This window comes from Erythrolamprus reginae, chromosome 1 (genome assembly GCF_031021105.1).
Source record: "Erythrolamprus reginae isolate rEryReg1 chromosome 1, rEryReg1.hap1, whole genome shotgun sequence".
Classification (NCBI taxonomy): domain Eukaryota; kingdom Metazoa; phylum Chordata; class Lepidosauria; order Squamata; family Dipsadidae; genus Erythrolamprus; species Erythrolamprus reginae.
Genome location: NC_091950.1, coordinates 261300064 through 261325778, shown reverse-complemented (window position 1 = coordinate 261325778; position 25715 = coordinate 261300064). Strand labels below are relative to the sequence as shown.

At 38.7% G+C, this 25715-nt stretch overlaps 1 protein-coding gene across 2 annotated transcripts; it reads left to right on the top strand.

The window, feature by feature from the left end:
- The first annotated feature begins 2258 nt into the window (after positions 1-2258).
- Positions 2259-25715, top strand: CLN8 (CLN8 transmembrane ER and ERGIC protein). 2 transcript variants are annotated; one of them, XM_070732900.1, is made up of 4 exons: positions 2282-2587; positions 5729-6380; positions 9343-9687; positions 25205-25715. In XM_070732900.1, the coding sequence occupies exons 2-3, from the start codon at positions 5838-5840 to the stop codon at positions 9664-9666; spliced, it is 867 nt and encodes a 288-aa protein (XP_070589001.1). In that variant the 5' UTR covers positions 2282-2587; positions 5729-5837; the 3' UTR covers positions 9667-9687; positions 25205-25715. The 2 variants fall into 2 exon arrangements, with proteins under 2 accessions (XP_070589000.1, XP_070589001.1); XM_070732899.1 differs by lacking the exon at positions 25205-25715 and having other exon boundaries at positions 2259-2509; positions 9343-12796.

Below are 25715 nucleotides of genomic sequence, written 5' to 3'. Positions count from 1 at the left end.
ATAATTTGAAGACTACCTGTACTGCTTCCCAATTTGATGGCAATCCTTGACTTACGACCATCATTGCCAGCCTTCACCGATGTTGTATGTTCGTACCTAAGATGTGGGGGGGGGGGGGGCCCACAAGCAGCAGCTGAACTGCAGGATCAGGTGTGGGGTAGCGAGAGAGAATACTAGTTTATTTTATAATTTTCTTCATCTGAAAGGGCGGGCTGTTTTATCTCCCCATCCTCAAAGTTCCCATTTTCGTCCGTGAATCTTGATATCAAGATAAGCCAATTGAGGTTCCTATGGAAGACTTCGAGGGAGACAATGATGGAGACTTAAGGACCCAAAGGAAATTCCTTAGTAGTACCTCTCTTTTTTTTCCTTTCTGGGGTATTTATATTACTCTGGCTTTGATTTGCCTCCCCTTTATATTTAACAACAATAAACAAAGGCTGCATCTAAACAGTTAGAATAGCACTTCAGGAGAACTTAAGATGCCAGATTCCCACCCAGTGGCAAGAAAGATTGAAAATGGGTGAAAGCTCAGTGAACTGCTGTCTCACTTTGCAATGGAGATTTGATGTTCAATGGTGGACATACAGTAAGTCGAGGGGTACCATTACTCTTCCCTTACTTGTGTGTCAATCACTGGTAATCTGGCAGGCCTTTGCTCTTAAATTCTCAATCTGGCCCATGTCCACTATCTCTCTCTCTCCCCCTTGCTCTTCCCTTCTTATGGGGTAGCCCAAGGAAAAGGGCTCCTGGCCAAAATCCCAAGATAGCCAAAACCAAAGGATTAAGAAAGCTTTATACATTTTCCCTAAAGGAGAAGGTGGCACAATAAGAAATATCATCTAATAAACATTCTAGTAATAATTCTACAATTCGTTCTGTTGGTCTCTAGCTGTTCCTATTCCTAAGCCTTGGCTAATGAATGGCCCAGGAGTTATTGGTACAATGAAATTAAATGCCATCTTCAATGTTACATTATAACTATAAAAAATAGTTATAGAATAAATACTGTTTCTTTTCTCTTAATCACCTGTAATTGCTTGTAACTATTCTGGGTAGTTAGAAAGCTGATAAAAGTAACAAAGAGTTAGGCAACTTGCAGACCTCAGCTAAAAGTTAGGAATAGAGATGGCCTGCAGCAAATAAAATGTATATTAGATAACTCCTGGGCCATTCATTAGCCAAGGCTTAGGAATAGGGACTAAACTAAACTAAACAAATCGAAGGAACTCCACAGCCCAACTACAAACATTGTAAAGATAGCTGCTGCAAACAACTGCACATGGAAGATTGAAAAGGCTGGTGGCTTTGGTTGGTTAAGATCCTAATTATAACACTGGCAGGCATAGCCATTGTTCTCTTAATCACCTGTTGTACATTATAATGCCTTCTACTTTGCCTTTCCACCTGTAAGCAAACTACAGGGTCTCCCAGTACATGGATTGTGTTGTTGGGTGAATCTTGCAAAATTAATTCATTTTCAGAATCGCGGGGGGGGGGGGGGGGGGAGGGGAGAGAATGGTGGGTTGTTTGCTACAGTAAAGCAAATCATGGCACACAATTTAAAGTAAATCAGTAAGCCTGTAATTGTGGAATCTGTCTGGCAAAACTGCTTATTCACAAGAAATGTGCAAAGCTTGTTAACTATTTTGGGTAATTAGAAAGCTGATAAAAGTTATAAAGTTAGACAACTTGCAGCCAAAAGTTGAGATGGCCTGCAGCAAATAAAACGTGTATTAGGTAACTCTTGGGGCATTCATTAGAAATAGGGACAGCTAAAGACCGATAGAACAAATTTATTTATGTATTTATGCTTATATGCTGCCCTACTCCCAGAGGATTCTGGGCGGCTCACAGCCATTAGTAAAATATTTATTAGGTAATATTTCTTATTATCTCGCCTTGTCCTTTAGTGACAGTGTAGTGTAGTTGTATGGTATTGTTTTGTTTTGTTTATTTTTGTGTCTTTTTTGTTGTTTTTAAATGTAAATAACTTAATACTTTTTTAAAAAAAAATACAAATAAATGTAAAAAAAAAGTACAAATCTGCACGTGTCTGGCGCCCTTCATTGGCCTCGGCGCCAGGATCAGACAGGAATTCGGGACAACAATAAAACCACCCTCATTTCCCCTCAGAAATTCCCCTCACGGCGTTTCCTCTTTCCCTCCCCGCTCCGAGAGACCAAATGGTTTGCCCCACCCTAATCCGCCAGACTGGCGAAGGAAAAAAAAGGGTGGCGAGAGCTGACGCGAGGCCCAGTGCACGAGCACGCAACGCCTGCTAAGGCGGCCTCAACCGAAAGCGTCGATTTGGACCCGGCTGACCGCGAGGAGGGAGGAAGGGGGGGGGGGGGTTAAGCGCGTGACAGGAAGACGACGTTTTTTTTAAAAAAACAAACAAACCAACAACCCCAAACCAAACCAAAACTTCTACAGAGAGATAAAACAGAAGTCAGACGCAGGGCAGTTGCAGAAGAGGAAGGGAAGCCGACGAGGCCTTGGCGTCTTGGTAAGAGCACCGCTTCTAAATAGAGCCGTGAGAAGAGAAAGAGGAAAAAACGCGGCTTCCTTTTTGGCGAGCTGCAAGGTGTGTGTTCCTCTGCCTCTCTCGCTGTGGCAATTTCTGACCATGGAGACGGGGAGGAGGTTTCTGGATTTATTTTACATTATTTTAATTCGGGTTGTTGAACGTTATATGTCCTATGATCTGAAGGTGCTTCTGAAACGAATAAAGAAGGCTGTGGCAATCCATTTAAGTGTGTGCGTGTGTGAGGAGGGAGTTAAGTACAAAAGCAACTCTCCTCGGTTGCCAGCGTTTATTTTAAGGGTGAAGCTGGGACACGAGACGTAGTTCATAAACCCCGGTTTCCGTTTGCCACCCGCCCATGGACAAAGGCAGCTTGTTGCTCTCGGATGGTGGGTTTTCTTTTGTTTGTTTTACAGTTTCGGAAGACACTTTTTTAAACCAGAAGTAAAACTAATTGGGATTCCTTTTTAAAGAGCAGGAGACTTGAGGGAGAGGAGATCTGAAGGAAGCACATGTCGACTTACAACAGTTCATTTAGCGACCAAAGTTACAACAGTGACCTATGACCGTTTTTTGTGCAGATGTTTGGGTGGTTCAGGGTGGGGAATTTGAGGTGGGTGGGGCTTTTTAATATGTGTGTTGGGACTAGTCTCTGGGTGTCTTGTGACTTTCGTTGTCAAGTACAATTTTGTTGTATTGACAATGACAATAAAGTATACTGCTCAAAATAAATAAATAAATAAAGGGAACACTCAAATAACACATCCTAGATCTGAATGAATGAAATATTCTCATTGAATATTTCATTTGAACAACTATTCCATTTGCACAACAGCATGTGGAATTGACTGTCAATCAGGGTTGCTTCCTAAGTGGACAGTTTGATTTCACAGAAGTTTGATTTACTTGGAGTTATATTCTGTTGTTTAAGTGTTCCATTTATTTTTTGCAGCAGTGTATTATTATTTTTTCACACTTACAACCCTTGCAGCATCCCTGTGGTCTTGTGATCAAAATTTGAACCCTTGGCACAGTAGACTCCTATATATGACAGTTACAGTATATCAAGCTCATGTGGTTACCTTTTGTGACCTGACAAGAAAAGTCAACGGGGAGCTAGATTCCCTTAACAACCGTGTTACTAACTCAACAACTGTAGTGATTCGCTTAACAACTGTGGCAAGGAAGGTCATAAAGTAGAGCAAAATTCACTTCGCAAATGTTTCACTTGGCAATGGAAATGTTGAGTTAATTATGGTTGTATGTCAAGGAATACTTGTAACTGGAAATATAATTTTCAGGATACAGTACTGTTCCCGTCCCTTTGTTTCTTCAGAGTTGTTAGGGCAGCCACTCTTCCATAAAAACAGTTTTTCCTATTGGTTTTAAGTATTTAATGAGGGTGTCACAAAACTTTACTTATATTAAATCTGTTGCTAGGCAAGAATTAATCTGGAGAAGCCTTGGGCATTTGGGATGGCTTAGTTGTCTTCATTACCCAGAAAGATATTCTTAAGCATTGAGATGTACAGAGAAAGGACTCAGGAAGACAGGATTTTGGAAGACTCATCAGAAGAATACCTTATATGAAATTACTGACAATATATGGTGACCATCTAGTGACAATGGCTTTACTTACCTTTTTGCATTTCCAAGTTAAAAAGATCAGGCTGCAGAAATTTATTTTAAAAATATCTTAAGGTAGGACGGATAATGTTGAACTAAGTGTTGCTTCTGTCCTGTGTTGGAGTCATCCTCAGACACATGGAATTGGGAATTCAATTCTGAATTAGGCTTACCTGATTTTTGTGTAAACGCAGGACAGTCTGTCAATTGAGTGCCTGTCAACTCTAGGGGGAAAAATGTAATTCTGTCTTTGGTAATCAAACAACTACAAGCATTACTGTAGAAAGCCATCACAGAGAGAATTATGTAGTACTGTTTTAAAAATAAAGTCAGAAGTTAGGAAAAATTGCAAAAAGTATCTGGTAGGATATTAGCAAGTACGGCATATTTTTTTATGGTTGTATGTCTGTGTGCATTTATTTCCAGTTAAGTGTTAATTATTGTGATCCAGATCTGAATCATAGTGTATACTTATAATGTATAATGGCTAGGAATGAAATATGCATCTGGAACTTAGCACTTACTTAAATCCGTCTGCAGGCATAATGGAAGAAAGCTTGAAAACATCCCTTCCCTGCTAATTACTAGGCAGTCATGTGTGCATCTGTGAAATTCGCTGCAAAATACAGCAGTTACATATTATTAGGGTCTTAGTATTCCCTAAGTATGTGCAACTTCATTTTCCTAACATTGTGCATTACAACCCAGGAAGGGTAAAAACACAGTGAAAGAAGCCATAGTTGGCTATAACCACTGATTATGTTTTTATTTAGCTCATAACTCTGTCCCTGTTTACTTATGGTTTAGTTAACCATATTTATCTGAATTGACCTGAGTATTCAGAGTCACACAACATATCAAATCGTATACTGATTACATTGACTGAATTTAAATAATATATTGTCACAAATTAGTCAACCATAATTTGTCTAAGCTGTTCTGCAGTGCCATTTTATAAGTTCAGTCCTTGTGGGGGGCACCAGATCAAGGAAGGCAACGCTAGGTATTCTGTCACCCAGCTATTCCCCATTCCATCTTTAGGTTTCTCCTCAGAAAGCACTTTTCATAATTAGGTGTGTGCAACTCTAATATTTTTTAAAAAACATAACTAAATAAGTTCATTACATACAAACTTAGATAAACAAAAAGTATATATTTAAACATTTAATTGTCATCACAAAGACATGACTTGTTTATATAGGTCAGGGTTTGGATTCAGAACCACACTAATATGGCCAGTGGTAGATACTAAGAAGCAATGTGTGATTCTTTATCTCAGTGTTAATTGCAGAAGGACAGTATGTGCAAGAAACCCAAGCAACTTTTGCACTGCTACTAATAATGCATAGTTGAATTCTCATTTGATGTTTACTTAATCAGTTTGTTGAAATAATTATTATTGGGCTACACAAATTCTAAGCCATTTTGATTATACTGTACAAAAAGCTTTACCCAAACTGAAGAACTTCTTAGTGCAGTGTGTAAACTGAGTCTGTATGACTTCTTGGAACTAGGTATGTGAAATGTATGTATTTCTATACTATATACAGCATTTTTTCTTTTCTTTTTCTACAGGTGACAATGAGAATTTGGTTGCTGCTCACTGCATGGGCAAAAGTTCAAGATTTTTAAGTGGACCTGACAGGTGGATGCTCCCCAAACCACTTCAACCTAAGTAGAAGACATGAATCTTCAAAATGATGAGGCAACATCTAGATCCATATTTGCCTGGAATTATTTTCTGTGGGAAGTTCGTTTGGCACTAGTGGCCATTGGCTTCTTTCTCTACTTGGGAATATTTTGGTTTTCACACTTTTTGTCTTCATGGTTGAGTATAACTTACCGTTCATTGCCAGCGAAGGAGAAAGTCTTTTGGAATCTGGCTGCTACACGAGGCGTTTTCGGTATTCAGAGTTGTGTATCTGGCTTCTGGGCTTTACTTTTAGATCCAGTTTTTCAAGCTGACAAGGTTTATTCCCAGCAGGACTGGAGTTGGTTCAATTGCCTCATAGCCTCTGGCTTCTTTTTGCTGGAAAATGTAGCCGTTCACGTCTCTAATTTTGTCTTTAAAACATTTGATTTATTTGTAGTTGTTCACCATTTTCTTGCCTTTGGTGGTTTTTTGGGTCTCATAATCAACATAAAATCTGGACATTACATACCTTTGATGGGAATGCTACTTGAGATGAGTACACCTTTCACTTGCATGTCTTGGATGCTTTTAAAGGTGAGAAAGCAGTGAGCAAAGAAGAGCTATGGTTGCTACATAAAATTACATACCGTATCTTGTCTGGACTAGTCCCCAATGGAAGTCCATATCGCAAAACAGGCTAGAATTGCAGCAAGTCTGAGAGCGTGGTGACAGCTTGTTTCAAGTAATGAGGCATTTTATTCTGCTAGTTCAGGCTACAACTCTCACTCTTCAATTTTTTCTTGCTGACTCTTCTATGTAGAATTTAATCCTCCATCTCTTCTCTGTTATTATATCCATTTCCATTCAGGTCTCTGAGTGATCAGACTATGTCTGAATACATAGTTTCTTGGAGGTCCTCACTGCTAGTGTTCTTCATCTACTAACAGATATAACTATTACAGAATAGTGTCATAATAAATGCACACTTGAAAATATTAGCTTATTCTAGAACATTAAGTTCTAGATATAGTCTTCGGAGAGTGGCAGCATACAAATCTAATAAATAATAAAATAATAATATGTGGTAGAGCAACAGCTAGGAGTAACCCCTGATTGAATAAATCATTTTTAATAGGTTATGTACCTTGAGATAATCCAGATGAAATATTAAATCTATTAATTCAGTACTTTGTTTATTACATTTACTACTTCAAATTTAAATTTAACTTTAAATGCTACTTTGGATTTAACTTAGGAGTGTGTTTTAGAATACAAATGCATCCAAAACACTTGTTTTGGAAAAATGTTATAGAATCAATAAATCTGGTTAGGGGTAAACAACTTTCTGTACTGGAAGAGTGATGAAGCATTTGAGACACAAAATAATGCTGGTGGAAATTAGCCATGTAGTTGTCAATTCCATTCATGATCCTATCTCGGGAGTGGGGGGGGGGGGGTATGAGAGCTCTGTCTTTTCCTTTGTACGACTAGCTAATAAGAATGTTGAGTTACATGATTTATAATCTGATCTAAAACAATACATGTTGATAATTAGTGTGCATTCCAATGAAGAACTCAAGTTGTATTAAGAATTTCAATCTAGGATAGGTTGGTACATGGGGGAGACCCACCACACCAATGGAAGACTGCTGTTATCTGTGTGTTTTAAGTAGTTAAATAAGATGTGATTCTATATGAAATACATATAGTGTCCTGTTTCACAATATTTATTTATTTATATTTCCATGCAGCCCATTTCCCTAGGGACTCATATTGTGAACTACGTACGTAATTTGATTTTTTTCTCCTGTGACATGGCACCATAGGTTAAAACTACTACTTCTGCGGGTTGCTTGTTGACTGCCCTGCAATACCACCAGTCCAAGAAAATAATTATCTTGAACTTGGTTTTGAGAATGTTTACTTCTTGCAACTACATTCTGATATCAACAAAAAATCATAACTTTTGAGGAAGTTATGTAAAATTTTGTATGTGAGGTCATGACATAATCATCTTCTTTCTCTAAGACCTTAAGAGGAAGTTAACTGTATGTGTCATTAGGATAGATAAAGGAAAAGATAGCGAATGGAATCTGTGTAAACTTTTACTACCTTCATTTGGAGGTGGCAGACAAAGCAGTAAGAAGGGGAGATTTGTATATGTAACTGTTCAGAAGCTGTCCCTTAAAACTGCCTTAAAGAACTTCTTTGTCAGACCATGGTGTCTCCAAACAGATATGGGATTACTTTCAAAATTTTAAGGAACAATTAAATTCATAGGAACAACTGAGCAATTTAAATACTGTGGGTTATTATGCTTCCATATGAGTGTCAACTTCAAGTAGGTATTGTTTGCTTAGATTTTGCTAGGAGGCTTCTGGCCATCTGTTTATGTTTAGGTGAAATATCAATCAGCAGTTTTGGAACCTGGCTCAAAATTCCAATGTTTCCCTTGAGATACTACTGGAATTGAACATACTGTACTGGTATAGTTAACCGAGTTCACATAAACATGATTTATATTGCTAAGTAATGTCCTCAGTAAGTACAAGCAGGGAGAGATTATAAATTTTCAGATTTCTCCTGCCTTAGGATTCAACCTATTCTCTAGAGATATTGGGATGGATGGGAGAAGTTTATATCAGAATACTGAAGTCTCCAATTTAATATTACCTTTGTTAGAGTACTTAGAACACCATAAAGTTGTTTTAGTAAGATGGATTTAGAATACTAAAGGACAAATTCATGTATATGCTGCCTTTATTATTTTTATGAATAGAGCAAACACTTTTCTCTTATTTTCTTTGCAACCACTACCCCATGATTTGGGCTTAAAGAGTGTGTGATTGGCCCAAGGTCACCCAGCTGGCTTTCATGGCTAAGGCAGGACTAGAACTCACAGTCTCCTGCTTTCTAACATATTGCCTTAACTACTAGATTAAACTGGCTCTTTCTTCTCAATTGAATTCTACTTTCTAGTAATACAGCCTGAGATAATATTGTAGGAAACATCCTTCTTTTTATTTAAATTAAAAGGTAGACAGTACTATTTAATACGGATTTGACACACTCCATATATGAAATATAGATCTGTTGTTAAATAAGTCTGTTTTTGGAGCAGTCTTCTAAGATTTATGTGTTGGGACATTTTCTCCTGCATTTCCAGTTCTGTAACTGATGTAGGGCATGGATTATAAAGTTGCTGTCTTGGCATATGCAAAAGGTTATTTTTCCTTTGAGTGATCATTTTCAGTCATAAGATAAAAAGGCATGAATTTGCTCAATTTGGAAGAATGTACTGGTAATTTTACTTCCTAATAGTTTTTCTTGCTGACATTCCATTTTGTCCTCCAAAAGGTCATCCAGATGTTTAATCAAATTCTTACTTACAAGCTAGTTATGTTTCTTATTGCCTGCTTCTTTCATAACTTTCAACAAATTTGGAAGTAGTAAGGTTCTATAATGCTTTAACTTTGCTAATATGGTTCTTGTTTCATGTGAAATATGAGATATGTTTGGTTTTTTAACTTGGGTTTCTTTTTTTCTTTTTCTCTAGGCTGGCTGGGCTAATACTTTCATTTGGAAGGCAAGCCAATGGATAATGATCCACATGTTTCATTGTCGCATGATGCTTACCTACCATATGTGGTGGGTGTGTCTTTCCAATTGGAATGCTGTGATGGAAAATCTGGGACTCTTATACTTTACTGTTTTATTAACAGGATTGAGTGCTGTTACCTTCATACTTAATCCCTACTGGGCATACAAAAAGACTCTTCAACTTTCTTCTCCCGTTGACTGGAATTTTAGTGATAGAACAATGAAAAATGGCTCATCAGTGAAAATAAATGGAGAAACATTCCAGAAGAAGGAGCTCTGAAACTGATTTGGATTTCTACGGGTAACTGTAAAATTTGGTCAGAAATAAATAAGGGCGACAGCTGGGAATATGAAGCTGTACCAACCAAGGGATCTAAATTACTAGTTTCTAGTAATGTTATCTAATTATTAACCTCATTTAATAAGTGTTGCAAGCATGTCCTAAATGTCGGGCATTCTTAGTTACATGTGGGAATGGCCTATAAATCAGCAAAGTGTAGGAAACAGCCTTGTCTGTCAGTCTTTAGAATCTGCATTGCTGCTTCCAGGACTTGCTATTTTGAACATGTCAGCTGTAGGACAGATTACAGTCTAGAAAGGATTCTAGGTCTTGTCTCAAAGAATCTCCAGTACAGAGGTTGCTTTCCCATTGTATTAATCTAAAATTGCACTTATTGTATTCCTTTTCATGTATATGCGAATCATTTTCTATGTAAAGTTTGCTATCTTATCTAATATATGCCAAATGCCAATCCAGTTTAATATCCGATATTAATATTACATTTTTCCCTAGAAAAGCATCCAAATATTTAACACCAATGCTAGAAGATTGTGAAATGTAGTTTAATTTCAAGAGTAATTGAACATTGAAAATATGGTCATAACTTGGGTTTAACATTTTTAAAAATGTTTCTCTTTGACATGCAATATTCTATAGGGGACAGTGGAAAGGTCTATATACCGTAAAGATTATTTCCAACATGTAACAAATTCAAATTTTGATATGGCATTTCAGGAAAGCTGCTGTTTTGCAGTTTTATTAAGAGAGATAATAAAGGTGGTTGAGCTTCCAACTTTCTGCATCCCCATGTTTTAGACAGAACATTTATAAAATTCTATTAAGTTCTGTTAATCCCAGGCTCTAAAATTCAAAATCAATTTACTGTATAAATCTTAAAAATTTTCTCAAGCTAAGCATTTTAAAAGAAGCAATTTATAAATTATTCTACTGTTTAATTACTGTGTAAGGAGTACTGAAACTACCATAATCCTTAACCTAATGTACTGTATTTCAATGGAAAGTTGTTGAACACTGCCATCTAATGGCAGTTGTGACCCATCCTATTTTAAACAAGCATGCTATAAAATTATCTGGAATATACAACTACCGGTACTATAAAAGATAATGCATTGGGTTTGGTATATATTCTTTTACTATAGGTAATATAGAATGCATGAGAATCTGAGATTAATGTTATACTCAAGATCAATATGGAAATATGTAAACGAAAGACTTTGAAATATGTCTTTCTCTTCCCATGCTAGTAAAATTAGTAAAAGGCAAGTGATAAGACTGCACAAAATGTTAAAGTCTGAAGTTTTTTCCAATTTCTATTTTTCCCTGTTTAGGAAACAGTATTATAGTTGTGAAAGTTAGGCATACAAGAAGTATTAAACATTTGCTCTTAGTCATTATTTGGAAAGAATAACTGTTCAGAGAGGCAAACTTTTGCATAATCTTTGCTTGAATCTCTGTTGTTAATTTATCAATCAAACCTTAAGGGCCAACATAATAATCTAAGTTAAGGTAGTATATTAAATCATCTTCAATACTCTTTATTCTTGATATTTGAGTTATGCCATATTTCTAGCTAAAATATTATTGGTAATGATGCAACTAATGTAACTTAAATTTTCTGAATAGTAGCACAATGAGATGAAAAATTGAAAATCTGCATTCTGAAGATGATGTTGGCCATGTTTCTTTCAAAAACAGACCCCTAAAAAAGCTAAATACCATTAATATTGATGGGGTTGGGATCAAAATCCAATCAGGGACATTTTAGAATGATTAGAATCTTCTCATTGATACATCATTTCTGTAGGATAACAACCTGCCCATAGTTATTTTCTGTGAAAAATCACAGAATAATTGTATCTAATTGAATTTTCCTGGGGGCCGAGGCAAAATGACTGCTCTTCCCAATTATAATCATAGCATTTATCTAATGAATGAAGTATAAATATTTGTTTGCAATCCCTCAAAGTGATAGTAATACACTTTTGATATTAAAATTGCAATTTATTTTGTGACACTGGATCTCTAGATAGCAGAGGTTTATTAGTTGGTTTGTTTTTAATAGCAAAGTAATTGCATTTTGCACAACAAAAACTTTTTATTTGCACTTTGCAAAAATGGAAGCAATCAAATGGTAGATTGTCTATTGGCCACTGAAAAAGTTGCATACATGTAATATATATTATTTTTCTATGTTTCTGTTGGTGACAAATTGCACAATGTATGGGATTATGTCTAATGCTTGATCTATTAGGAGTAGTTAGTAAATAGTTTCAGATATATTTAATGTTTAACCCATAGCTTAGTTACATGTGCAATAGCCATTGGTTTTTTTTTAATGAGTTTCATTTTTATAGTTCACTTGCTAATATATAAGCTTTGGACCCTTGAGGTTTTATTTAACTCAATTGCCTACAATAATTCAGAGCGCAGTCTATATTTTCCCCCTGACCAAATCTGTACTGTGATTTAGATGAGAATGCTGCTGCTAATGATTAGATTTCTGCTACAATGGTTCTTTGCTGCTTATAGCAAAGAATAAGTAGGTCCAAATAATAGAAATGGGAATTTTGCTGGGACAGTTGGTCAAATTTGCAACAAAAATAAATACTCTTTTCTCTGTAAAGAGTATTTTTTTAAAAAGTAGAATTGATGGGATACAGCACCCTTTTCAAAAAATGTAGACTAGTAGAGTAGAGTATCTTTTTTTAAGAATAGTAGGTATTAGGCATTTGCAGTAGTAATAACAAAAGCACATGTTTAGATAGAATTTTATTTTTTATTCAAACGTGAGAGCTAAACTAGATGTATATGAGAAATTTGGTTGTTTGCTATGCTTTTTTCTTAATTGCAAGCTAGTTTAGGTTATTTGCATTTTGTAAATATTTCTTAGCAGCTCCAAGTTCTTTTTCATGCAAGTGATCTTCAAAATATGTTTCAGTTTGAAGAAAAATCATCATATGCACTTTGTAATGAAGAAAAGTAGTAGTAGTAGGGAAGAGAAGGAGAAGTACCTTTCTCTTTTCCTTCTTGCCCTATGAGATACTACAAAATGTGGTTTATGACTTTCCTACTTAAAAAATACTGATAAAGTTATTTATACTCTTTGCTATTTGAGTTGTCATGCTTTTATTCTCCACTACACCTGCAGTTAACAATCAAAAATTATGTGTTTCATATTGATTACCACCCCCAGTTATGTATCATGTGCAAATGGAAGATAGCTACTTCCTAAAAATAAGAACTTTATTTTTAAAGTATTTTATGCAGCAAATATATTTGCTATATTTTTTCCTTGCTCCTCCATAATTGAGTGTGATAATAAATGTATTGCTTTCTTTCCGTTTTAAAATTGATTATTTAATAAGCTTTACAATTTTTTTGCTTGCAGTTAAAATAATGGATAGTGAAATGTACTTTATCAGTAAAAAAACCTTTTTAGCATTTTTAGTTTACCGGTAATAATTTTTTCCTAATATAGTATATTAAAATCTATCTAGTCTATCTAGTTTCATTTCCTGTCAATCACAGCAGCCACTCAAATACTTCTAGATATCTATATGTGGAATAAAAAATAGGCATGGACTTCTTTGTGGTGCTACTTGAAGCTGTTGATTGGGTAATCCACTATTCCCAAATTACTGTAATAACTGTGAAATTTGGAAATTAAGTGTATCTGGAGGACACCATGATGGGAAAGTCTATATTCAATCTATAACAGTGTTCAGTACTGCCTAAATCAGTACTTAGCCATTAATAGTCTTGTTCTCTGTGATTTTAGAAATGCCTAAGCCAGTAGCAACTTTTTATAGTTTTTATAAAAAGTTGCTACTGGCTTAGTTTTATAGTTTTATAGTTTTCTTTTTATAAGAAACTACTGTATACTCTTTTTTTGTCTAATTTGAACTAGTTCCAGATGATTTCATATTACCTGAAGTCTAGGGAGCTGTTTGTTGTTTATTGTGCTTAATAAAAATCATATCTCCATTTAGTCTCTCCCTTTTTTGGTAAATTATAGAGTACAATATTTTTGCCCAATTGGTGGAAAGGAAAAACTAGAATCAATGTCATGTAATCTTCAAGTTCTACATCTTTTCTGGAATGGTATCATGCCATCCGAATTGCATCCTTCATTTCAAATGTGGTTTACTATATATTTACATCAAGATGTTAGTTGTTCAGTTTAATCTTGTTCACAATTATACAAGGAAGAAATTGTCTCATTGTTGAATGTTGTTTCTGTTTCATTATAATATATGTATCACTAACATTTTCCAAATCTACCAGTTTACTTATTCTGTGATGTGTTTATGATAGCCTTACTAACTTGCTGTGGTCTGACCTCTCTGGCCTCTTGAGTTGGTCAACTCAAGAGGCCAGAGAACAAACTGAATTTCCACATTGGACTGTTTGGGGACTACAAGCAGTAAAGTTTCCAGTTCACCATAGAAAGAGCTACAGTTCTTTTTAACTGTTTCTTTTGGCAGCTATCAAATTAAAACCATTTTTTGGGGATTTAATTGGCGCATAATAAGGATATGGCATGCAAGAATAGGATATTAAAGTGGGTGGATTGCAACCCATTTGGGGAAGGGGCTCAGACCTCGGCTGGGCAGAGAAGGTCTCCAGGTGAATCTTGCAGGTTCAAGGTGCTGGACAAAATTTGTCCCTGATCCTCCAGCGGTAAGCAAGCCTACAATCTTGGATGATCAGAGGGGGTTGCTCCAGCAACCAAAAGTGATTTTGATGGGGCCCAAGAGGATGTGGCATCTTTTCATCCTTCTGAGTCCGTTGTTGTTGTTGTTGTTGTTATTGTTGTTGTTGTTGTTGTTATTATTATTATTATTATTATTATTATTATTATTATTATTATTATTATTATTTAGACTGGGTGTAGCATGTCCTTGGACAACCCAAATCTAACCCTCTCTGACAAGGACATTTGGGATGTTCTGCCCCACACTGAGATTTCAGGAGCTCCGACTTCCCAGATGTGGCGAACCTTATTCCAATGGCCACTGGGATTGCTGCCCCATTGACAGTAGATCTAACATCTATTCCTATGTGTGTACAATGTTTCTTGTGGGACATCCTTATTTAGTCATCGTCCAGGTGTTACAAGATGTTCAGGTAACCATCAGTGAATTTGGAGAAAAGCCACATGTCCCCCTCAAATAGACTGACCCATTTGGGAGCCATTGTTGATTCTCTGGAGTGCATGGTGTGTATCTCCAGGAATGCACAGTATTTCTGAACTCTCAGCATATTCTGGGCCAAAATAGTATTCCCCAAAGCTGCCATCTCATTGCTCCCGAGATTGCGGGTTGTGAGTCCCTCCTGGTAAAGTTGGATTTAGGGGTTCAAGTGGGCTTGTTACTTATGTACCTGCCTCCCTGCTGCGTATCAACAGCCCTGCCTGCGCTGCTCGAGGAGGTGGCCAGGTTGGTGGTGGAGTTCCTCGGACTCATTGTCTTGGGGGACTTTAATTTACTGTCACTCAGCGAGTCCTCCGGGTTAGCACAGGAGTTCATGGCCACCATGACAGCCATGGACCTGACTCAAGTAGTACAGGGTCCAACTCACGAGGGGACACACACACCCGACATGGTATTTCTCTCGGAGAAATTGAATAATCTGAGATTAAGGGGTTTATATGTCTTGCCTTTGTCATGGTCAGACCATTTTCTACTACGGCTTGACTACCTGGCTCCAATCCTCCCCTGCAGGGAGGCGGAACTGATTAGGTGGTTCCGCCCCAGACGCCTGATGGACCCAGAGGGCTTTCAGAGGGCGCTTGGGGTTTTACCAAATTCACTCGTCTGCAGCTCGGCAGAGTCTCTTGCCGTGGCCTGGAATAGGGCTGCGACAGAGGCTCTTGACCGAAATGCAGAGTTGTGACCTCTCTGTGGCACCAGACCCTGGAGAGCGCCTTGGTTCACCAAGGAACTCCGGGAGTTGAATCGCCAGAAGAGACGTCTAGAGAACCATATTAAGACTTACAAAGTGGCGTTCAAGGCGGCAAGATGTGCGTATCATGCCGCCTTGATTGCATCAACGGAATCGTGCCCGGCCGCTCTGTTTAGGATGACCTGTTCCCTTCTTAACCAGGGGGGAATTGGGGAGCCCTTGCAGAGCAGTGCCAAGGAGTTCAATACATTTTTCGCTGATAAAACCACTCGGATCCGGACAGACCTTGACTCTGATTGGATAGCAGTGTTGGCTGACAACAAGTCAGTCGAGATGACTGGGGCCTGTCCTTGTCCATCTGTCTAGGAGGAGTTTGACTTGGTGACACCTTATGAAGTGGAGAAGGCCATTGGAGCTGTGAGTTCCGCCACCTGCTTACTGGATCCATGTCCTTCTTGGTTGGTTTTGGCCAGCTGAGAGGTGACACGGAGCTGGGTCCAGGAGATTGTCAATGCTTCCTTGGGGGGGGGGGGTCCTTCCCAGCTCTCTACAAGGAGGCACATGTGCAGCCACTCCTCAAGAAGTCTTCCCTGGACCCAGCCATGCTTAATAACTATCATCCAGTCTCCAACCTTCCCTTTTGGGGGAAGGTTGTCGACAAGGTGGTGTCACTACAGCTACAGCAGTCCTTGGAAGAAGCCAATTATCTAGGCCCTCAACAGTCTGGATTCAGGCCCAGCTACAGCATGGAAACTGCTTTGGATGCACTGATGGATCTCTGGTGGGCCCAGGATAGGGGCTTGTCCTCTGTCCTGGTGCTTCTTGACCTCTCAGCGGCTTTCGATACTATCGACCATGGTATCCTTCTGCGCCGGCTGGAGGGGTTGGGGGGGTAGGAGGCACTGTTTTGCAGTGGTTCTCCTCCTACCTCTCTGGTCTGTCACAGTCGGTGTTAGTGGGGGGGCAGAGGTCAACCTCTAGGTTTCTCCCTTTGGGGTGCTTCAAGGGTTGGTCCTCTCCCCCCGCTATTTAATATCTACGTGAAACCGCTGGGTGAGATCATGCAAGGGCATGGGGTGAGGTATCATCAGTATGCTGATGATACCCAGTTATACATCTCCACCCCATGTCTATGGCGCTATTTGGACAGGGAGTCATTGCTCACAGTCGCTCACGCCCTCATCACTTCGAGGTTCAACTACTGCAACGCTCTCTACATGGGGCTACCTTTGAAAAGTGTTTGGAAACTCCAGATCGTGCAAAATGCGGCCACGAGAACTATTGTGGGGCTACCTAGATTCGGTCTCTCCAACAATCCGTGGCCTGCATTGGCTGCAGATTAGTTTCTGGTCACAATTCAAAGTGTTGGTAATGACCTATAAAGCCCTACATGGCATCGGAGCAGAATACCTCCGGAACCGTCTTCTGCCGCACGAATCCCAGCGACTGATAAGGTCCCACAGAGTTGGCCTTTTCCGGGTCCCGTCAACTAAACAATGTTGTCTGGTGGGCCCCAGGGAAAGAGCCTTCTCTGTGGCGGCCCTGGCCCTCTGAAATCAACTCCCCCCAGAGATTAGAACTGCCTCCACCCTCCTTGCCTTTTGTAAATTGCTTAAGACCCACCTATGTCGCCAGGCATGGGGAATTGAAATCCCCCCGGGCTTATATAGTTTATGGTACGCTTGTGTTGTATGGTTTTAATGATGGGTTTTAGTTGCTTTTAAGTATTAGATTTGTTATATTGTTATTGTTGTTGTGAGCTGCCCCGAGCCTACGGAGAGGGACGGCATACAAATCTAATAAATAATAATAATAATAATAATAATAATAATAATAATAATTATTATTATTATTATTATCCATACCACCCCTTGGGCTCACCTGCACTCCAGAGACCTGAAATGGTTTTCTTGCCCTTTCGTAGGTTGGGACATAGCACATTGGCTTCCAGGGTCATTGTTTCATCTGCCGTCTGACACTCGTTCCATTGGTGGACCTCACCCGCCATCGCGAAAGGTTGCTGCTTTCTAGAGCCCTGCAAAGTTACCATCACCACCAATTCCAGCATGTATGGTGGGGGGTGGTATATACAGTCAGTCATAGCTCAGAGCACTTGGTCTGCATCAGATGCACAACTTAACATCAACAAGCTGGAGCTATATTCAGTTCAAAATGGGGGCTACTTTGCACACCCTGGTGGTGACTGATAATGTGTTTCAAAGGCTCATATAAATCAGCAAGGGGGCACTATGTCCTGCCATTTCAAGAATGAGGCCAGATCCCTGGGGCTGTGGGCAGAACGTAACCTGTTACTTTTGGTGGAGCACATCTCTGGGATGGCCAATGTGGATTGGCTCAGCTGCACCACTATAGACCAGGCGGAGTGGAATTTTCATCTTTCCCTCTTCCAAGCCCTGATGAGTCACTTTGGTCTTCCCATCATGGACCTCTTCGCCACCCCTAAGAATGCCAAGCCAGGTATTTTACTCAATACCAGACCCAGGGTTCAGAAGGAGGGGATACCCTCCACTGTGATTGGACAATCGGCCTACTATTTGCATTCCCTCATCTGCATCTCCTCCCCAAAGTAATCCGGAAAATTTTGGAGGAGAGGGCTGAGGTGTTGCTCCTTGGTCCCATTGGTCCAGGAGAGCCTGGTTCACAGACCTCAAAGCTTTCTCAGTCTTCCAGCCATGGAGGATCCCGCCACTGCCAAAGGTCAGATCCTGGATCCATGGTGATACCAACTGACTGCCCAGTGCTTTAGTGGGATTCTCTAAAGGTGTTGTCAGATCCTGGAGGACGTCATACGGACTCTTCTGGCCTCTAGAAGGCCGCCCACAAAAGATTTAGTAGGTCACTTGGAAAGTCACCTGCTACTGATGCTCGCAGGTGGGGTACTCCCCTATTGATTTATCCATCACTAACATATTCAAATATGCTTCGACATCAGGTGACATCTTCTGTTTTGTCCTGCAGTTCTCTGGACTTCTTGTCTCACCATTCCCTGTTACACAGGTTCTTGAAAGGGGCTGTAAATTTGTGTCTTCCCATCATCCATCAGTACCCAACATGGGGCCTCTCAAAGGTTCTCCTGTCATTGATGGATGGCCCTTGAAGACAACTTCACTTTGCCACCTTACCTGTAAGGTGGCATTCCTAGTGGCAGTCACTTCCACCCAGAGGATTTCTGAACTTGTCACCTTGTCTGTTGGGCAGAATCTCTGTATATTTCATCCTGATTGGGTAATCCTTCATATGGACCCCATGTTTGTGCCAAAAATAAACTCTTATTTTAACAGAAACCAGGAACTTGTCCTTCCCAATTTTTGCCCAAACCCTTTGCACTCTTTAGAGAGGCAGTGGGATAAACTTGTTTGGAGGGCGCTAAAGATCTATCTCAAGCACACTTCCACCTTGCGCAGAACAGAGGCATTGTTTGTCTCCTTTCAATCCACTTCCTTGGGACAAAAGGCATCCTCCTCCATCATAAGGTGCTGACTATGCAGCATAATTGCAAATGCCATGACCCACCAAGGTGATGGCATGCTCAATCCATAGTACTGCAACAATGTTTGCGTGGTCCACTCAAGCATCCATTGAGGAGGTCTGCCAGGTGGCGACTTGGGCCTCACCAGCTCTCTTCATCCACCACTACAAAATAGACGTTTTTGCATCGGCAGGGGCAGCGTTTGGTCACAGGGTTCTCTAATGCATGGTGCTACAGACTAGGGAAGCCAGCCAGACATAGTCCTCCTAACAGACAGACTGTTTTGGTATGTCCCATTCTTGGAGGTTAGTTCTATACACTATGGAGAAGAGGCGTTGTTCTTACCTGATACGTCTCTTCTCATAGGGTGGAGCTAGCCTCCAATCCCACCCAAAGTTAGTCTGGTATGGACTTTGGGACATCAAATTGTTATCTTCTCATTTGTTTGGACTTTGGAGTCTCATCATTTGTCAAAGAGGGTGAATTGTGGCAGGAGGACAAAGATATCAGTTTCTCAGACTCAGTCTTCATTGGCTGAAGGGACGGTGTCATCACATTCTTGGAGGTTAGCTCCACCCTATGAGAAGAGGTGTATCAGCTAAGACCAACACCCCTTTTGAGTGGAAGTGGAAGAACTTAAGCTGAAGTTGAAGCCCTGGTGTTGCTGTTCAGGGTGGATATGTGTGAGGAGGAAGATAGGATAGGGAAATGTTTATCTCTTATTCAGGATCTGTGTGTGACATGCCAGCAAAGTCAGGTTAGACATTTTCTGAACATTTATTTATTTATTTATTGGATTTGTATGCCGCCCCTCTCCAGAGACTCGGGGCGGCTAACAGCGACAATAAAACAGTGTACAATAGTAATTTGGTATTGATGATTAAAAATCAATTAATATAAAAACCAAACATACATACATACATACCTCACCAAGCACAAAAAGTTCTCCTTTGTTGATCTAATACTATGCCAACTCTGTCAGACCTACTGAGATGGACAAAACAGATCAGGGAGAGGTAGAAACATAGAAGATTGACAGCAGAAAAAGACCTCATGGTCCATCTAGTCTGCCCTTATACTATTTCCTGTATTTTATCTTAGGATGGATATATGTTTATCCCAGGCATGTTTAAATTCAGTTACTGTGGATTTACCAACCACGTCTGTAAGTGATGGTTCTGTAAATAATCTGGTCCCACAACATTAAAGGTTCTATAGGTGATAACATTTTTTTTAATTGAACATGATGGCCTACAAGGAGTCAAGCACCTTGCCAAGCTATGATGGAGGGTAAATTGAGCTATAAACAATTGCTTACATCACCCAAATATTCAGTTTCTGAATAATATTTAAGGGCAGCTACATTGCAGCAGTCTACTTTGAGGGGACCAAGATGTGACTCAGCAATGCTCCCAAACAAAGAAAAGGGTGCAGTTGGTGCACAAATGGACTTGTGCAAAAATACTCCTGGTCCTGTTTGCCAACTGGAGTTGTGAGTACAAGATACCCCTTCCTCCATGGTTTGTTGTACCCTGGTCCTGTCAGGTGCAGTACAATTGAAGTTTTCATCTAGGAGGGCCTAGAAGACAAAGCAATTCTGTCTTGTTAGGGTTAAGTTGAAAACTATTTTTCACTTAGATCCTTCTACAGAAAAAGTACTCCAAAAATATAACTGGGTCAGCCTGGGATAACTTAAAACTAAAATCAGAGTACCATGAGGGTGGCATACAAGTCTAAATAATAATAATAATAATAATAATAATAATAATAATAATAATAATTATAATAATTATACTGATATTCTATTTAAAAATCAGTCAGGAAAAAGTATAAAAAGCTTAAAAGTACACAGAATTGAGATACATAATTATTAGAAGTTTAAGTAAAAATATTCAAAGTAATATTTAGTATTATATCAAGATTAAAACTTACAATAATTTCTACTTCATCTAAAAAGCTCCCTATATTTAGCAAGTCAAATACAAACGTAAATGTTAAAAGCTTGTGTTTGAAGAAATGCAAATGTTGGCTGCTGTATAGGACCATATGTGGAAGTATAATCCAAGAATAGCTTCCACATAGAACTGAATTCTGTATCTGAATAGTTTTTCAAATATGCCAATTTTAACTTTCATGCAGATTCCCACAATTTAAATTTATTCTTCTTCTACAGAGGGAGTGTGTGTAATCGCCAATGAAAGGCAAAAGTATCCTAGGAGCTATACAAAATAGCATACAAAATAGCAATAGCACTTAGACTTGCATACAGCTTCATATACTTCATATACTTTATATATTGCTTTTATAGTGCTCTCTAAGTAGTTTGCAAAGTCAGCATATTTCCCCCAAGAATCTTGATCCTCATTTTATAAAACTCTGAAGGATGAAAGGCTGAGACAAACTTGAGCCAGTCAGAATCAAACTCTGGAAGTGAGCAGTAAATTTGCCTGCAATAATGCATTCTAACCAGCAGTGGGTTGCTCCCAGTTTGGCATGGTTCTCTGAACCGGTAGCGGCGGCAGGAGGAAGTTCTGCCCACCCACCCGGGATGCGCAGAAGCGTTGCATGCATGCGTGAACCAATAGCAAAAGCATTTACAGGTGAAACTTGAAAAATCTGAATATCATACAAAAGTTCATTTATTTCAGTATTTCAACATAAAAGGTGAAGTGTAATATATGAGAGAGATTACATGCAAGACAAGATAGTTCAAGCTGTGATTTGTCATAATTGTGATGATTATGGGGTACAGCTTATGAAAATCCAAATCCCCCATCTCAGAAAATTAGAATATTACCATATTTTTCAGAGTATAAGAGACACCAGAGTATAAGACACACCTAATTTTGGGGGAGGAAAATGGGGAAAGGAATCTGCTTACCAGGTACTCATCTGGCTAGCATCCTTAGTCTGGTCAGTTTCAGCACATTATCCCCTGGTTAGGGCTTTAAAAAACCCTTATTCAGAAAGAGTAACAATGAGCTTGCAAGCCTGTAAGAGCTGGGAAAATCTTAGCACCTGGTTAGGGCTGGAAAGAAACATTCGGAGCAATGAAAAAGAACTACAAAGACAGGGCTTGGAAAACATTCTTGACAGAGAGTAAGAATGAAAGAGCTTGCAAGGGGGTAAGAGCTGGGAATATCATTAGCACCTGGAAAGAAAATTTGGAGCAAGTTAGAGCAATGGAAAACCCCCTAAGACTTAGGGCTTGGAAAACATTCTTCGCAAAGAGAAGTAACAATGAAAGTACCTGCAAGATAAGAGCTGGGAAGATTGTTAGCACCTAGTTAGGGTTGGAGAAAAAGAGCTTCAAAAAAGCTACATTCAGAGTATAAAAAGTACCAGAATTTTCAGCCTGTTTTAGGGAGGAAAAAGGTGTGTCTTATACTCTGAAAAATATGGTACATGCGATCAACAAAACAAGGACTGTACATAGAAAAATATCGGACCTCTGAAAAGTATAAGCATGCATATGTATTCAGTACTTGGGTCCCTTTTGCAGCAATTACTGCCTCAATGTGATGTGGCTTAGAAACTATCAGCCTGTGGCATTGCTGAGGTGTTATGTAAGACCAAATCAACAGAGACTGTGGAAATCTTTGCAGAGTATGGAGGAAGAATGGAGAGGCACACTGCAAGATGCTGGAAGTGCAGCATGAAGTTTCCACAGTTTGTGTTGATTTGGGGAACCATGTCATCTGTTGATGTTGGTCCACTGTGCTTGATTAAGTCCAGGGTCAACGCAGCTGTCTACCAGATTTTGGAGAACTTCATGCTTTCTTCTGCAGACGAGCTTTATGGGGATGCTGACTTCAATTTTCCAGCAGGACTTGGCACCTGCCCTCACTGCCAGAAGCACCAAAAAACTTGTTCAATGACCATAGGATTACTGTGCTTGATTGGCCAGCACACTCGCCTGACCTGAGAATCTATGGGACATTGCCAAGAGAAAAATGAGATACATGAGACCAAACAGTGCAAAAGAGCTGAAGGTCGCTATTGAAGCATCCTGGTCTTCCATAACACCTCAGCAGTGCCACAGGCTGATATGCCATGCCGTATTGAGACAGTAATTGTTGCAAAAGGGCCCCAAACCAAGCACTGAGTACATATGCACGCTTATACTTTTCAGAGGTCTGATATTGTTCAATGTACAATCCTTGTTTTATTGATCACATGTAATATTCTAATTCTCTGAAATGGGTGATTTGGGGTTTTCATGAGCTGTACCCCATAATCATCACAATTATGACAAATCGCGGCTTGAATTATCTTGCCTTGCATGTAATGAGTTTCTCATATTTAACTTTTCACCTTTTAAGTTGGCATTACTGAAATAAATGAACTTTTGTATGATATTCTAATTTTTTGAGTTTCACCTGTAGAACTCACTACTGATTCTACTGATTCAATCAGGGCTCAAGAAAAGCAGCTTGTTATACCTTGTAACATTTAGTAATGTTTAACTGAAAAAAGAAGTTTGGAAAGTAAATTTAATTTTTAAAATCTCTTTCATTTTATTATAAATTATTTTCCAAAATTTGTGGGCTTTATAGCATTGCCACAAAATATTAAAAAAGTGATCCAGCCTTATTACTGCATTTCCAACGTTTAGAGAAGAAATTTTATTTTTGCAATCAGTATTAGGCTGTTATACCACCAGTAAAACATACTAGTTTTTAGCAAAATATTAACTAAGTATAACATTTTCCTTCCATTTAACTTTCTCCATCTTAATATATTTCCCTTTATATATTTCTAAGTCTGAAAATAGTTATTCATAAAGAAGTCTCTACTTTTTTTGTTAAGTAAATTCCCTGTTGTCTGATTTTTTCAGCAATAATATTAAATCCTGTTGTTGGAGATATTTCCTTTTTTATATAATCGTTTTGCTATAATGATTAAGGTATCAGGCTAGAAACCAGGAAACACTGAGTTCTAGTCCGGCCTTAGGCACGAAAAGCTGACTGGGTGACTTTGGCCCAGTCATTTTCTCTCCACCCAACTTACCTCACAGGGTTGTTGTTGTAGTAGACAAAATAAAAAGAGCATTAAGTATGTTTGTTGTCTTGAGCTATTTATGAAAATAATAAAGGGAGGATTAAAAAAATTAATCTAATTCTATATTCCAAACCATATTGCTGTATATATTCCATTAACAGTTCTAGAGTGATTTTGATGAGTATATGTTACTACAACATCATTGGCATATAATTTTCATTTATTTAGTGGCTTGCTAATTTTCTTCCTGTCAATATCCTCTTTGGAAACAGTTGTTGTTCCAATAATAACAAAATAGGAAAGAAGGGACAGCATTCCTTTATTTCCGTCATTCCTAGTAATTTGCTTTCATGCTAAACTTGTCAGTCAAAATCTTGGTGGCTGACTGAAATGACCATCCGTCCCAGCCTAAGGTGACTAAATGACTTCTAAGTTTTGTCCCCACCTCACTCCACTTGAAAAAAATGAGAACACAGCCTTGGAATCCTCTTGAACCTGTGCTCTTGATCCTGAGTTTGATATAGTGTCAAGGAAAACCTTTTCCATCTACAGATGATCAATTGCATCCCTTCTCTGGGAAAAAAAATAATACTCTGGCTACTACAGTATTTTATCCATGTTGCAATTCTTGCCCAATTAGACAACTGAAGGAAGTAAAAATTGATTATGGTCTAGAATTATATATTTATTAAACTAATCTATATAGCCACCAAAGTCACATATAGATGATGCCGGGCAGCTTATAACATTAAAAAAAAATCAACCTTATATTAAAAACCCATATGAAAAATCACCCCCCCCCCCAGGACAGCAATAAGACAAATCAACCACTTGATCAGCTCTATCTCCATCTGTAGTCCCCTGCTAACAAAACAACATTTTGGGAGGGGGGTCAGCTATGCCTCATGGAGAATGATATTCTTTAAAGAAGGGGCCACCACTCAGAAAAATGTGGCAACTAGGTTTCTGTTGGGTACTCCTTGACAGGAGCAAATGAATACTGTTTGGAAAGGTTTCAAGTTAAATTATATACTAAATAGCTTGAAACTTTTCTGTATATGAATAGGCTTATGCCCTATTTCATAAGCTGAGAATTTTGATTGTCTTTAAAATTTATTGCAGGTACAAAGGGTGAAGACTTCTCCATGGTGCCTCCAGCTGTTTCCATTTCTGATTGCCCCCTTTCATGTTTTTTAAGAAAAGGCTAAAGACCCACCTCTATATCCAACCATTCTTATCTGGTCATTTGCTTTACTCTTGTTCCTACAATATTATGTTTGAAGCTATATCCCTTGTGTTTGGAAGCATTGTAGTTTAGAGATTTAGGTTGCATTTTGATTTAAAAATAAAAACTATGTTTCTGGAATTCTGTAAATAATAATTTTGATCTCTCTTGCTAGGTTTACAGGCTGCCTTGCTGGGATAGGTGGATTAGACATATGATAGGTGGCAGTGCTGCTTATTCCTGATGCAATATGGTTTTCATCCCTCGGTGCTAATGCAAATTAATATGGAAATAATAATAAAAAGGATTTGTGTCTGAATTACTTTTGGAAAACAACTAATGGCACCTCATTGTGTATTTTAATTTTATTGCCCATAAATAAAAAAACATGGCAAAAGGGAAGAAATA